Source organism: Populus alba, chromosome 14, assembly GCF_005239225.2.
Source record: "Populus alba chromosome 14, ASM523922v2, whole genome shotgun sequence".
Classification (NCBI taxonomy): Eukaryota; Viridiplantae; Streptophyta; class Magnoliopsida; order Malpighiales; family Salicaceae; genus Populus; species Populus alba.
The window spans coordinates 19,133,847-19,150,155 of NC_133297.1; the positions used below are offsets into that span (position 1 = coordinate 19,133,847).

General features: G+C 34.2%; 1 protein-coding gene across 1 annotated transcript in view; it reads right to left on the reverse strand.

The window, feature by feature from the left end:
- LOC118039472 (glucan endo-1,3-beta-glucosidase 7) overlaps nucleotides 1-15,960 on the reverse strand; it is an 84,589-nt gene extending 68,629 nt beyond the window's left edge. Inside the window, 3 exon segments of the mRNA XM_073404609.1 lie at nucleotides 14,659-14,982; nucleotides 15,074-15,741; nucleotides 15,895-15,960. Coding sequence (XP_073260710.1) covers nucleotides 14,659-14,982; nucleotides 15,074-15,741; nucleotides 15,895-15,958 — 1,056 coding nt within the window. The 5' untranslated portion in view covers nucleotides 15,959-15,960.
- Between the last annotated feature and the right edge of the window lie 349 nt (nucleotides 15,961-16,309).

Consider the following 16,309-nt stretch of genomic DNA (forward strand, 5'->3'; position numbering starts at 1 on the left):
TTTTTCTCTTCAATTAAATCCAACCCTCAACAGTACCGGGTTCATTATCATATCTCAAATTATTTCACCCGGAAATTCATATTAAAAAATTTATGAATTCCTGATTTTTATTTAACCATATGCACGAATTTCTTCACTTTTATTTATTTATTTTTCTTAGGGTTTACAGTAATAGCCCTGTCAGGTTTCGGTGTTCTACTTTTACTTGTTGGCAAATACTATATTTTGCCACGTAACCAGCCACTTCTTTTCTCATATTTGGCCATGAGTAGTACTATTTGAGATTCTGGTACATCTTAGTACTATCTGGATGTACAATGAACTTAGACTCACGGGCCTTTCGTAGTAACCTTTGTTTAAGGGCTTTGTTATCAGGTACATATATACGTTGCCCTAACATCATTATTCCATCATCACCCATTCAAAAAAGAGTTTCACCCCTCGATTCCAGTTTGATTCTTACTTCTGACACTTCATCATCAAGTTGTTGTGCCTCTAATATTTGCTCTCGAGATCCTTAATTGAGCCATTAAGGATCCTTCCGAACTCACATTTAATACTGCCCCCAATCTCTTTAGCTCACTCATGGTTTTGTAATTCCAAATTGCTAGTCCACCCCTAATCGCCTTGTCTTTACGGTTGAGAGCATTCGCGACTACATTCGTTTTTCTTAAATGATAATCTATAATATAGTTGTAATCTTTAATTAATTCTACCCATCTCCGTTGTCTCAGGTTCAACTCCTTCTACGACATTAGATATTTAAGGTTCTTATGATTCATGAAAATTTGAACCTGGGATCCGTATAAGCAGTGCCTCCATACTCGTAAGGCAAAAACTACTGCTTCCACTTCTAAGTCATGAACTGGGAAGTTGATTTCATGAGTCTTCAGTTGTCTGGATGCATGGGCAACTACTTTTCCATTCTGCATTAGGACATAACCCAGTCCTTTTCTTAAGGCATCACTGTAGACTACAAGGCCTTCTGTTCTAGATGGAAGGATTAGTACGGGGGCAGTAGTTAGCCTTCTCTTCAATTCTTGAAAGCTCTCTTTGCACTTCTTTGACCACTCCCATCTCATGTTCTTCCTGGTGAGTCGTGTCAATGGAGTTGCTATTGTTGAAAAACCTTCGATAAACCTTCTATAATACCCTGCCAATCCAAGCAAACTATGAATTTTAGTTACCGTAGTAGGCCTTTCCCATCTCAAAATTGCTTACACCTTCTGAGGATCCATAAAAATGCCTTCTGAAGACACTATATGCCCTAAAAAGTTAACTTCTTGTAACCAAAAGTTACATTTATCCAACTTGGCATAAAGCTGGCGGCTCTTCAGAGTCTGAGTGCCTATCTCAGGTTCTATTCATGCTCCTTATAGGATTTGGAGTAAACCAAGATGTCATCGATGAATACGACAACAAATTTATCAAGGTATGGTTGGAATACTCGATTCATTAAATCCATAAAAATTGTTGGAGCATTAGTTAATCCAAAGGGTAATGCCAAGAACTGAAAGTGTCCATAGCGAGTTCTGAAGGCAATTTGTGCCACATCTTGCCCTTTGATTTGCATCTGGTAGTATCTTAATCTTAAATCAATCTTTGAGAATACTTTAGCACCCATCGACTGATCGAACAAATCATCTATCCGCGAAAGCAAATATCTGTTCTTTACTGTCACTTTATTCAGTTGATGGTAATCTTGCAAAGCCTCAACGTTCCATCTTTCTTCTTCACAAATAATACGGGTGCCCCCTAAGGTTAGTTGCTTGGTCGTATGAACCCTTTGTCTAAGAGCTCCTGCAATTGAATTTTCAACTCATCCAATTCTTTTGGGGCCATTCTATACGGTGGTTGGGCTATGGTAGACACCTTAGGCAATATGTCGATGGTGACTTCAACTTCACTTTCTGGGGGTAGTCCTAGCAATTCTTCCGGAAATACATTCAAAAATTCCCTCACAATTGGAATGTCAGACAATCTTATTTTACCGTTTTTTGAATTTATCACATAGGCAAGGTATGTTGTACAACCTTTCTTTAACAGTTTTCTCCCATCTATAACCGAGATTATATTTGTAAAGTTGGAAATTATCTCCCCTTTAAATACCTTTCACCCTTAGCCCCTTGGAAGGTTACTGTTTTTTTAAAGCAGTCTAGACGAGCCTTATTTTTGCCTAAACAATTCATACCTAGAATTATATCAAAATGACTTAATTCCAGGGGTATTAAATACGCTTCTAGTTCACACCCATTAATGTTAATTTCCATCCCTTCGAATACAACATTGGTTTCCACAGTTTCACCCAAAGGTGTCCCAATACTAAATCCTTTTTTTACTCTTTTTATTTCCTTACTTAATTTGGTTACATTTTTATTTGATATAAAGGAGTGAGTAGCACCATAATCAATCAAAACATGCATTTGATAGTCATTCATTTACAACATACCTGCCATCACATCTGATGTTGCTCCGACATCCTCCTGGTCATATGGAAAACCCTCCCTTAATCCCTTTTATTTTGCACTATAGGTCGTCCCCTATTTGAGTTAGCTCCTGACTGAGTCGACCTTCCTAGTCTATGTACCGTGATGGACTACTGATCACTCTAACTTTGCTGCCTATGTCTCTAAGGCTGTTTAACGTTAGACACTACCAGAAATTCGCTAAATACCAACGGAATATTTCTGTCGGTATTTTGCGGTCGAAATCACCGACATAATATTTATGTCTGTAATTCGGTCGGTAATTACCGATGGTTATATTTCATTGGTAATTACTGACCGAATTACGGACGGAAAGTTCAGAATTAATGAAAAAAGGGTGGGTAGCTGGCGCGAAGGTTTTGGCGGGTGATTTTTCTAACAGAATCACCGACGGATTAAAAACTGGGGACCCGTATGCGTGATCGGACCGGTTCACCGTCAACAATACCAACGGAATCACCAACGGATTTGAAATGTCAGATCCGTACAGGTGACGTGACCGGTGCACCGTAAAAAATATCGACGGAATCATCGAGGGATTTGAAAAGCAGTTCCATACGGTGACGTGTCTATTTACCGTTAGAATTACCGACGGAGTCACCAACGTATTCACCGACAATGTTATTCCGTCAGTGATTCCGTTGGTAAAAGTGAATATATGGCCACTCTGCCGACACTCTCCTCCCCCATTTCTCCTTCTTATTCCTAATCCTAAGTCTCCCCATCTGCAAATAACCAGCTCCCCCTCGCCCCCAAACAAAAATCTTCCTCATTTCAGCACAACAAGTTGTATTTCTTGAAGTTTTGTGGTCACAGCATCCGTGTTCTGATTTACTGACGGATTTTATCAATTTTTGTAAGTAATTCTATCTTTTTAAATTTTAACATTTAAATGTCAATTTTTTTTTCTTAGTATATGTATTTTTGTTAGTAGATGTACATGTTTTATTGTTATTTCTCAAACAAACTTGTAACTAGTATATGAATGTATAATTTTATACCTGTTGTGGTTTGTTTTAGATTTTGTAAGATTGTATTTGTTTGTAAATTGTTAAAACTTTGTGGAATTACCGAATTACATGTTATGCTTTGAAATAATTAATAGCTTGCTTAATGGGTCCTTTTAAAGTTTTATCGATGGTATTGCAGAGTGGTAATTTCTGTTAATTTATATATATATATATATATATATATATATATATATATATATTAATTTGTATGGACGTTGATAAATGATAATGAATATTTAATATTTATGAGAAGTTGTGATTGGTTTGTTGGATAATCTCGAGGTAAAGTAATATTTTTACAAGTTTATTTACCTAACTTCGTTAATTAATTTATACATGATGTCATCATAATTTTATAGAGGTTCGATAGAAGTCATGGATGATCGTTCATGGATGTATCTAGATTCACCCCAAGGATTGCGGAGGATGGATTATTGTAACGGGGTTCAGAGTTTTATTAATTTCGCAACATCTATTCCTAGAAATTTTACTGGAGGCGGTATTAGGTGTCCATGCAAGAAGTGTCAAAATAAAAAGTATCTGCATCCAGATGTTGTAATGATGCATCTTTTACACAAAGGGTTTATGGAGGATTACGAGGAATCAGAGTTGATCCGCACCATGGTCTGGTCGAAATCAACTCAAAAGCTAGACTCCACAACATAAACGATGTCTTTGTTTTCGCAAAGCAATGTCAACAAGTTTATTACACATACACCCCTTCATTTAGAAAGGATCGATCAAGAGTTGATTGGTTGTCCATTTTAAAAACGAAACCACGGGGTCGTGTCGAGGTTGTTCAGGATGAGAACGAAGACACAAGTGTGCGAAATGAAGTCTTTCAAGTTCGTGAGTTGGTTGAATCATATCGAGTTCCTCCTTCGATTGAATTGGAAGAAAATTCAAATTTTCGAGTTTTTGATGATAGTCTTGTTGATATTGAGGGAGAGGAGTTGAATGTTGTTCTGAGCTCTAGCGGACAAGAAAATGTCGATGAAGAAGATGATATCCATATTGAAGATTGCGATGAAGATGATGACAATTCAATTGATGAGGAAGAAGAAGAAAATTCCGACTAACAATCAAAATGAAGTCTTATGTAAAACTATTTTTCTCATGTAATTTAGATTATGGATAATATATTTTGTAAAACAAAATATTTACTGTTTAAGCAATGTTGTTATTGTTTTATGCGATGGATAGTTTATCAGTTAAGTTTTTGCAGGAAGGTAAATAGGCAATACAAATACAACCTTTCCTGCAAAATGCAAACTCACCGACGTCCATACCGACGAATAAACATTCGTCGGCATCTCACAGAGAGTTCGAACTTAATTACGCGAAATGCCACAATCACCGACGCCATCACCGACGGATTCACCGACACCTACACCGACGGATTATATTCCGTCGGCATCTCACAGAGAGTTCAAAAATACTTACAACAAAATGCCACAATCACTGACAGCAACACCGACGGACCTCCATCCGTTGGTATCTCACAGAGAGTTCGAAAATAATTACAACAAAATACCATAATCACCGACAGCAACACCGACGAACCTCCATCCGTCGGTATCTCACAGAGAGTTCGAAAATAATTACAACAAAATACCAGAATCACCGACAGCAACACCGACGAACCTCCATCCGTCGGTATCTCACAGAGAGTTCGAAAGTAATTACAACAAAATACCACAATCACCGACGGAGACACCGACGGATTTTTCGACGCTAATACCGACGGAATATGTTAGATTACCGACGGAATCACCGATAGACCGCGAAAAATATAGAGGGTAATTTAAAATTTCGGTGCGAAATTCAAAACTTACCGACGGATTTTTGACCTGTTACCGACGGATTTAAAAAATTAATAATATTTTTTTAATATCCGTCGGTAAATCTGCCATATAACCTATAACTTCCAGCGCCCGCCGCTTCGCCTAATTTTTTGTTCTCCTCCGCTGCCCTATAATTTTCAGTTTTTTTCTCTCAATCCTTCAAGGCTTTCATCTTGAATCTCTTGCAAGATTTGAATAAAGGTATGTGGTTTTTTCTATTTTATTTTATTTTATTTTTAGTTGTTTTTATTTTTGTTATTTTGGTGTATTTTTTTGTAATGTAAATAAAGTTTTGAATTGGACACATTATTAAGGTACGTATATTTCGTTCCTTTTCTTGATGTAGGTTTTTTTTTTTTGAATTTTTTGAATATTTTTTATTGTTGTGTTGTCATAATTGTTATTAGTTAATTTGTTGAATATTTTTTGTTAAAGTTGAATTTAACTTAGAATTAGTAATTGACTATGTTAGAATAATTAGTAATTTTAATTACTCTATTATTGCATGATTTGTGTTTAATTATTTCCATTGATTTTAATTGTTAGTCTATATATATTTTTTAATTTATTGAATATAATTTATTGTTGTATTGCCATATATAATTATTGATTAATTTGTTGAATTAATATTGTTAATGTTGAATTTACCTTAGAATTAGTAATTGCATTTGTTAGAATAATTAGTAATTGCATATGTTTTTAATTGTTTTTAATTTATTGAATATATTTTATTGTTGTATTGCCATAATTATTTAATAATTTGTTGAATTAATATTGTTAATGTTGAATTTATCTTAGATTTAGTAATTGAATATGTTGGAAGAAATATTAATTTTACTCTAACTTGATGATTTATGGATGATTGTTTCTATTTATTTTGAATTTATAGTTTTGTTGTATTGACATAATTATTGAATAATTTGTTGAATTGTAATTGTTAATGTTGAATTTACCTTAGGATTATTAATTGAATATGTTGGAATAATTAGTATAGATTGGGTCAATTGGTTGTGGCTATTGTTAAAAGTTGCAGGTTTGTGGATTTGGGTAGTATCCAGTATAGGGGAGGTGCTGCCGAATTTTTTTTTAACTTTTGAATTTAATTATATAATTATTTATATAAAATTATTTAGATGCGCAGAATGAAAACCAAAGCTACACGACCAGTCGAATCAAGTTCGTCTAGCAGCGATGCTGATATTTCCTTAGGTGCCTCTTAAGAAGAGGCACCTACACCACCTAGGCCGTCAACCGATGCTGCCTCTTCCAGCGATGTTTCACATCGTAGAAGCGGCGTGCCTTCGCAGCGGAATCAATTTTCCCGCAAGTACGAGGCACAGTGGAAGGAAGATCTTTCAAAGTAAGTTTGTTAAGGTTTTAGTTTTTTTTTAAAAAAAAAAAAAAATTAAAACATAATTTACGAAGTAATCACTATTTTATTAATTTCATTTCTTTTCAGGTTCACAAACATTGAGGCCGCCCGAGTAATATCATCGGCATTTAAAGCGTCGATGGATATTCCATTGTTTCAATGGAGTCAGATATCCAGGCATCCTGAATGGATGCCTCAAATCAATGCATGGTTTCGCAGATTTGAGGTTCGTGTTAATATATAATTTTCAGCTTATTTCTAATAAATTCTACATATAATTGTAAATAAATTATTAACATTTTAAAAAATTAATTTTTTATACACAGCATCGATTCTGCTGGGACGATGAACATAACACTGTTGTGACGAGGGTGTGGGAAAATCACGCGACAATTAGGTAACATCGAAAACAATACAACTTTTTTTTACATAAAAATTTATGTTTCGAAATGTAATTTTTGCTTGTGTGAATTAGGTTGCGTGATTTTTGGTACGATACCCAAAAAAAGGCAAAAAAACTGCGAGGGATAAGGGGTTCCAAGGCTGGAACGATGTTGCGGTTTGGAGGGATTTCAAACCGATATACATCCCAGAAGATATATGGCCGCACTATCTTCAGCACGTGATGTCTGAGCGGTTCACACGATGCTCACAGTCCGATGCTGGCCAATTCATGGCTCGGTCACAACACACACCGGTGGCTCCGTTCCGTTTGCTGCACATGCGAAACGGATGGTAAGATTAATTTAAATGAAATATATCGTTCAATTAATTTGTTGTTAATAATTTTTTTTCATTATAGGCTGCGTCTCTTGGACGTGAGCCGAGCCCTATGGAGTTGTTTATGGAGACGCACGTGCGGAGTCAAGACCGCCAAAAGGGGACGCAACAGTACATTGACAACCGTGCTCAACAGTTTGTGGTATGTTTGTTCAACCATTTTATTTTGTAATTTATTATTATGTTTATTGAATTGAATATGATGATAATTTTTTTTTCAGGAGACCTATAATAATCGGTTGAGGGAGAGATATGGGGACGATCCTTCGACCCATCCGGAATTCGATCTGGATTTGTAGATGGAGGCTGGATCGTCAGGTGGACCCGATAAAAATCGGGTTTATGGGCTCTCCAACACTACGGCCGCCAACTTGCGGTCGGTCGATACTTCTTCAATCGTCAGGAGCTCCCAATCAGCATCGAGCTCCCAATCTAAGGAGTTCGTGGCCTTGCAGCAAAAGTGCGACCACCTATCAGAGGCATACACACAACTCAAAGAACAACAAAGAGTGGCGTATGAACAACACAGAGCAGAGTCTGAACAACAAAGAGCGGCCTATGAAGAGCTTCGTCAAATGGTCATGAACATGGCACAAGGTGGAACATGTGCACCTAATCCTTTTTTGCCATCTAACCCCCAGCCTCCTCCTCCTCCTCCTCCTCCTCCACCTTTATATTAATTTTTAATAAACATTATTTACATTTAAAATTTCGTTTAATGTGTTTTTGAAACACATTCATTTTGTAATGAATATTATTTAACTTTGATTTTTTATTTTTGATGCCTAATATGAATTTTATTTGCATAATTGGTTTGTATTACCATTAATTTATATCATTTTATATTATGTATTTTAAATAATTTTTTAAAAAAATTTTAAAAAAAACAATTACACAGGTCTTTACCGACGGAATAACTCCGTCGGCATTGGAAATCACCGACGAATATTCAGACGGATAAATTCGGTCAGTATTCCATACACTCACCGACAGAGTTACCGACTGATTTAGTCCGTCGGCATGTGACAGTAGCTGCCAAACGTACCGACGAATTTACTAACGGATATATTCGGTCGGTATCTCAAACACACACCGACCAATGTACCGACGGATTTTTTCCGTGGGTAATTAGAATTTCACCGACGGAGTATTTTCCGTCGGTATATTCCAAGCAGGAAATTTTTTTTTTTTGCGCGCACTTTCTGTCTGTAAAACTGTCGTTACATGTTTTTTTTTTTTTTCCAACCGATATAGCGACGGAATGTGGAATCACCGACAAAAGATAATCCGACAGGCATATTCCGTCGGTAATTTAGTCGGTAAATAAGTTACCGACGAACTCTCAATCACTCACCAACGGAATATAGCCGTTGGTAAAACTGTGAAATCTTGTAGTGAGACAATTTCCTTCTGATCTTTAGGCCCCCTTGCAATTATAACTCTGGAGCAGGTTTGACCACTTCCCGACTTCCCACCAATATCCTGTCAGAAGCTAGTTATTGTCCCCCCTTTCCTTTTGAATTGAAGGGAATTTTCGCCTCTACCTTTCTTTGGAAGCGGTGGCATGCCTAAAAATTCAATATCCTTTCACTTTCCTACACCCCCGTAACTCTGTTGGCCCTCTTCCATACAAGCCTCTAAGGCCCGTGCTACTTCAATCAGTTCTCTTACTGTCTTGAATTGTAAAGCAATCAACCCCTGCTTCAATTCTTGTCTAAAGCCATCCCTTAACTTTTCTATCATGTGTTGTTATGATGGGACATGATGTGGTGCAAATAGATGGGTCATGAAATCGTCTCATACTTGAGTACTAACATTCCCTCCTGTCTCAAGTCTAGGAATTCTTGTTCCTTCATCTTCCGATGATATTTCGAGTAATATTGATTATCAAACTCTGTCTTGAAATCATCCCAAGATAGGGTTTCTGTAGCCCTCCTCAACTCAACTATCTCCTACAAAGTCGTAGAACCGTCTGATAGTACTTGAGTAGCACAATCTACCCGCAGATCATGTGGTATCTTAATTTGAAGCATTGTTTTCTCCACCTTTCTAATTCACCTTCATGCCACTTCAGCATCATGTTCATCTGAGTAAGGTTCACCACCCATTTCTCTCATACTTATCACCAAACGAACTAGATGTACCACGTCATTAGTAGTTGTAGCTGCTTTTGAAATGGTTGGTATGATGGGTGTAGGTGGGGGTGCTGGCATAGGAGTGACAGCATTAGCCATACCTTTCATTACTGCTTTAACTAGCTGGGCCAGGAGCATTGGATCAACATAAGAAACAGATGGCCCTGCAGATGTAGTCTAAGGGGGCTATTAATGATATTAATAATATTAATTATAATAAGACAATAAAATTTATAATACAAATAATAATATTTTTAATATTAACAATATTAATTATAGTAAAAATAATTAATTATAATTATTTAATTATAAATTTTATTGAACGCAAGACCTAAGAGCATTGGATGTTGAGACAGACTCATTAGCCTAGGGTATGATTCTTGATCCAATTGTCTTGGGCCAGGTAGGGCTATAAAATCCAAGGGACTTGGGTCTTCCCCCTGTCATTCTCAAGCAACTTGGGTCTCGCATGCCCTTCCAAACCTAAGTTAATAGTAATAAAAATAATTGATTTTACCCTTCAAATTACATATATGTTTTTTTTATAGTAATAAAATTTATTTCAAATTTAATAATATTTATGATATTAATAATAATATTAAACTTATCTTACCTCAGTTCTTATAGTTTTTAATCCTCTCAAATAAAACTTAAAATCTATGTTTGTTTTTTCAAAATTAATGATTTTTTTTAAATTTCTTAATTATGATATTAATAATATAATTATAATAAAAACAAGAAAATTTATAACACAAATAATAATATTTTTAATATTAACAATATTAAAATTAAAAAATATATATTACAAATAAAAATAATTTTTATATTAATAATAACAATAAACTTACACAAATTTAATTCGGTCATGCTGTAACACAAGGCCCAAGAGCTTTGGGCACCTCTTGAATAAGGGACCCAAATGTCTCGAGTCTAGTTACAATCTGAACCCATTATATTTGGGTGAGGACACAAGACCTAAGAGCATTGGATGCTGAGGCGGACCTATTAGCTTAGGGTTGGACTCTTGACCTAAGGGACTTGGACCAGTTAGGGCTGCAAAACCCAAGAAACTTGGTCTTCCCCCAGTCTTTTCCAAGCAATTTGGGTCTGGCATGCCCTTCCAGACCTAAGTTAATAATAATAAAAGTAATTGATTTTACCCTTCAAATAACATATATGTTTTTTTTTATAGTAATAAAATTTATTTCACATTTATAATTTATGATATTAATAATAATAATAAACTTATCTTACCTAAGCTTTTATAGTTTTTAATCCCCTAAAGTAAAACTTATTGTTTTTTTCTTCGATAATAATAATATTTTTCTTCAAACTTATTAATTTAATATTATTAATAATAATTTTATCCTTAAAATAAAATCTATGGTTGTTTTTCAAAATTAATGATATATTTTAAAAATTTATTAATTATGATATTAAAAATATTAATTACAATAAAATTTATAATACAAATAATAATATTTTTAATATCAATAAGAACAATAAACCTATCAAAGTTTAAGTGTGTCTGACTGCAACATAAGGCTCAAGAGCTTTGGGACCTTCTAAAATGAGGGACGTAAAAGCCTTGGGTATAGCCACAATCCGAACCCATTAGAGTTGGGTGAGATGCAAGATCGAAGAGTATTGGGTCATAACGTGGAAGCATTAGCCTAGGGTCTGATGATTTACCCAATTGTCTTGGACCAAGGAAGGCTACAAGACTTAAAGGACATGGGTCTGCCACTCTTGCCTCTCGCAAGCAACTCGGTTTGGCAAGTCCTTCCATACCCAAGTTAAAAATAATAAAAATAATTTATTTTACCCTTCAAATCACATCTATGTTTTTTTTTCATAGTAATAAAATTTGATTTAAAATTTAATAATATTTATGATATGAATAATAATAATAAACTTATCTTACCTAAGTTTTTATAGTTTTTAATTCCCTCAAATAAAACTTGTTGTTTTTGTTCGATAATAATAATATTTTTCTTCAAATTTATTAATTTAATAATAACAATAATAGTAATAATAATATTTTTTCCCTTCAAATCAAATATATGGTTGTTTTTCAAAATTAATTATATATTTTTAAAATTTTCATAATTGTTAATAATATTAATTATAATAAAAACAATAAAATTTATAATACAAATAATAATATTGTTAATATTAGAAATATTAATTATAATACAAACAATAATATTTTTAATATTAATATTAATAAAATTAAAAATATTTCTAATACAAAGAATAATATTTTTAATATTAATAATAACAATAAATTTACTTAAGTTTAAGTGGGTTCGGCTGAAATACCAGGCCGGAGAGTTTTGGATCCCTTTTAAATGATGGGTCTAAAAGCCTTGGGTCTTGCTGCATTCCGGACCCATTAAACTTTTCTGACCTAAGTTTTTATAGTTTTTAATCCCCTCAAATAAAACTTGTTGTTTTCTTCGAAAATAATAATATTTTTCTTAAAATTTATTAATTTAATAATAATAATAATAATAATAATAATAATAATAATGTTACCCTTCAAATCAAATTTATGGTTATTTTTCAAAATGAATGATATATTTTCAAAATTTCTTAATTATGATATTAATAATATTAATTATAATTAAAATAATAATATTTATAATACAAATAATAATATTTATAATATTAATCATCAAAAAAAAAAAAAAAATTAAACCAAAATAATAATATTTTTAATATTAAAATTAAAAATACTTATAATACAAATAATAATATCTTTAATATTAAAACTCTTATCTCTACATATTTGAGCATTGCTATACCTAAAGGAACTTATGCTTGTATTGGTAAATCTCACTATCTGCTATCACTATCTACTTGCCATGATGTTAAAACTTCTAGAATGAGATTTTAGCTTGAAATCGGGGAATATGTGCTTAACATTATAGTAAAATAGCATTTACAACTATTTATGTTCATCGCCTTTTAAGCTATAACTAATTAAATATATATATATATATATATATATATATATATATATAAAGAAAAAAAAAATAGGTATTCATGTCCCACACGATTTATTGTAAACAAAAAATGGCATCATTTGATATTTTGATATTGGTTTACACTAGGTAACTATTTGGACATAGACTTGTGTTTAGAAATATAGTTGATTTTTAAAATATTTTTTATTTAAAAATAAATTAAAATAAAATTTTATTTTTAATATTAATATATTTAAAATATCTAAATTCCTTTTTAATTTATGTTCTTTTCAATTTATATTTACTGATGGTTTAGTTTTGTTTTTAAAATTGAGTTTTGTTGTTTAAACATCGATATCGTGATTAACAGATTATAGATGACCTAATTATAAAGGTGCTGGTGTCATAAATCCTAATTACAGATGCCCTGTCATAATTGATAGAATTGTGCAGTTGAGTCTTGAAAAAATTGTAACTCCTGATGTAATGGAAGTTGAGGATTTCGATGCAACTATGAGAGGTGTTGAAGGGTTTGGATTTACTGATATTTGAGCTTCTTGTGATTTGTAATGTTTTTTCTAAAATATTTATGTTTTTTGATGTTTAAATTTAGCGAGCAAATGGTCGACTAAGCAGTAAGAGTTTTGGGTTTTGTGAAGGAGCTCTTTTTATTAATGAAGACACATGAAACAAGGCTAAATATATATATTTTATAAAATGGTTTGTTTTCATGTATTCTATGGTTTCATTTCCTTTTTTATCTTTTTATTAACCACCTGCAACAAGGCTATATATATTTTATTGCTGTTTGAATTGATCAAATCACACTATCTTGCTGCTTAACCTCAAGCATTACTCAATTGTAAGAAACTTAACCAACTAATTTCAAAAATACATGGAGGATAGGCCGTTCTAGCAAAAGATACTCTATGAACATTTCTTTGCAAGCTTACACACACACATTGAATCTCCCTAATTTACTTGTAAAAAGATGATGGCTTCACCATTTTAAGTGAGAAACTTATAAAATAGAGAAAAAAAACGTTAATCAATCTTCATCGTCTCTTTACAACTTCATATTCTAAGTTTGCAAGTCATTAAAAAAAAGACAAAAACCAATGAAGTGTTGGTTTAGTGGTTAGGCACTGCTATATCCCCGTAAAAGTGAGAATACAAGTTCGATCCCTAGAAAGTGTACTTGTTGGGAGAGGCAGCCACAAACCTCGAACGAGACTAGTTTCACCCTTTAAAAAGGGTATGAGGATACCCGAGAAGCACAAAAAAAAAAGGCAAATCAAAGAAAGTCCCATAAACCCATACAACAAACCTAAATTGAAAATCCTATTTAAATGTACTTTGTTGCTACTGCTACCGCTGCTGCTGCTGTTTCTGATGCTGATGTTGTTCGTGCTCGAGCTCGTGCTCGTGCTCGTACCTGTGCCTGTGCTCGTGCTCGTGCTCGTGCTGCTGTTATTGTTGCTGGTGTCAGTGCTGGTGTGGTGGCTATTGCTTGTAGCAGTTGAGGTGTTGCTGCTAGTAGCTGTTGTGTTGCTGCTAGTGATTGGTTCTGCTTTAATAAATTAAATGGGTTTTTGCTGGTGAAATATGCAAGAATATTTTGAATTTATTTGTCTAAAAATGATGATTCCATGTATTTCAAATATTGTTGATAAAGATGTTAGATTAAAAAAATGAATATTTCTTTCTACCTTTTGTTTTTTTATCATTATTAATAGAGACATAGAGAGCGATTAAAATGATGTTATGGGCTGGGTTTTTCTTTTCTTGTTAATTTCCTAACAGAACAAGCCTATTCCAAAAATCATAATGTTTAGGATAGAAAATCAGGTTTTTTGTTCAGAAGTTAAGTTCAAGGGGCTTTTTTTTTAGTACAATTTGGCCTTTTTCTTTCTTGAAAAGTTACTGTCCATTCTCTTAACAAACAAAATGCGTAGTGATGTTTTAAAAACCAAACAAACAGAAATTTAAATGCCAATTCAAAGGAAAGCTCAGGAATAGAACCAGTGAAATGAAATGAAATGCACATAAATTTTGTTCTTACCTGGCTAGTTTTAGAGAGTCCAACATCATAAACCATGGTGAGATCAGTCTTGAAAAGTCCAAATGATCGCTCAGAACCAGGTCCAGGTTTCAAGTCTTCGTCATAAAGAGCTGAGAGGTATGTATCCACTGATTTTCCTGGCATGAGTGGAGTGCCCACCATCGATCGAAGGTGTGCAATCAAATTGCCATTGTAAGCCTTGGCATTCTCAATGCTTGGCCCTACGTCGGTGTCATCTCCTTTAAATGGCCATCCAGTCTCAGCCACCACAATCTCAACATTCTTAAATCCCATAGAATTCAGTGCAGAATAAACTGCATCCACCTGCAATTGATTAAACCACTTGTCAGGTGCATTTTTATTCGATCATCTATTGATACAAAACTTTCGCACTTGCAATTTGATTTACTCTCACCTGAGCATCGAACATGTTCGTGTACTTGATCTTAGTGTCTCCATCCATTCGTCCTGTATTCGGCTGGAAAAGGCAAAAAGCAAGAGTCTCAGGCCTTGTATCGTTTCTGTAGGCAAAGTAAGGGTGGCTTAGATTGATTGCAAAAGGCGAACCATTCGCACTATTAAACTCCAACAAGCCCTTCATCAGATCCCCATAACTTGGATCAAAGCTTCCAGAAGAAGGTGGCTCAGACTGCTTAAGCACTCCCATCGGATGAACTGTGGAGACCTTAATTTTACCCCCGAGCGATGCATCATTTAGAGCATTCTGTACATTTTGCATTGCTGCTAAGAGCTTGTTCATGAGATTCTGGTCATTGGAAGTCATGACCTCGTTGCCAACAGTGATGAGGATGATATTGCTAGCTGGATAGAAGGGAAGCACGTTTGTGTTGATCCAGCTCTTGGCAAAATTGGGATCAGAGGCTAGTCCTGGAATGTCACCATTTGCAGTGCCGATAACAATTCCAATTCCGGTGTTGGCTAAGGCTTTGATTATGGCGGGGTCCGATCCATATAATCGGACCTTTTGGATTGAAGTGGATTGAAGAAGCTTTGCGGTGGATGGTGGTGGTGGAAGGTTGTCCGCAACTTGGCCATAGTTTATACCGATGAATGATTGCGAGTCTGCACAAAAAGCAGCAAAATTTATAGCAGATGATCAAACATCAATTTTTAAACGACAAAACAGAACACCAACATTTTTTGTTTTCATAGACTGAAATGAAGACAGCTCAGTTAAGGTAAATTCTTTAGAAATGGAAGGAGACGCAAACTTACTTGCGATTTTTACAGTCTGTAAGAAGGAAAGGAATAGGAAAGCAACAGTATAAGGAAGCACCATCATGGCTCAGGAGGAGCGGTTTCTATTCTGCATTTTTTGAAACTGGTGAGGGCATTAAATATAGAAAATGCTACAAGTCGAGGGCAGAAGTGTAAAGATGGGTGGTGAAACTTCAAATAGAAACCAACTAGTTACATGCCCCGCACGGTGCCGCGGGTCAATTATTTTTTGCATTTTAAAAAAAGCTAAGATCTAAAAGTGTTAGGTTTTTTTGCAAAGTTATACCCAAAAGTCTTAGGTTTGGTTGCAACGCCTGACCCAAGAGTAATATTTATAATATTAATAATAACATTAAACATACATGACCCAAATTTAAGTGGGTTTGATTGCAATACCAGACCCAATAGCATT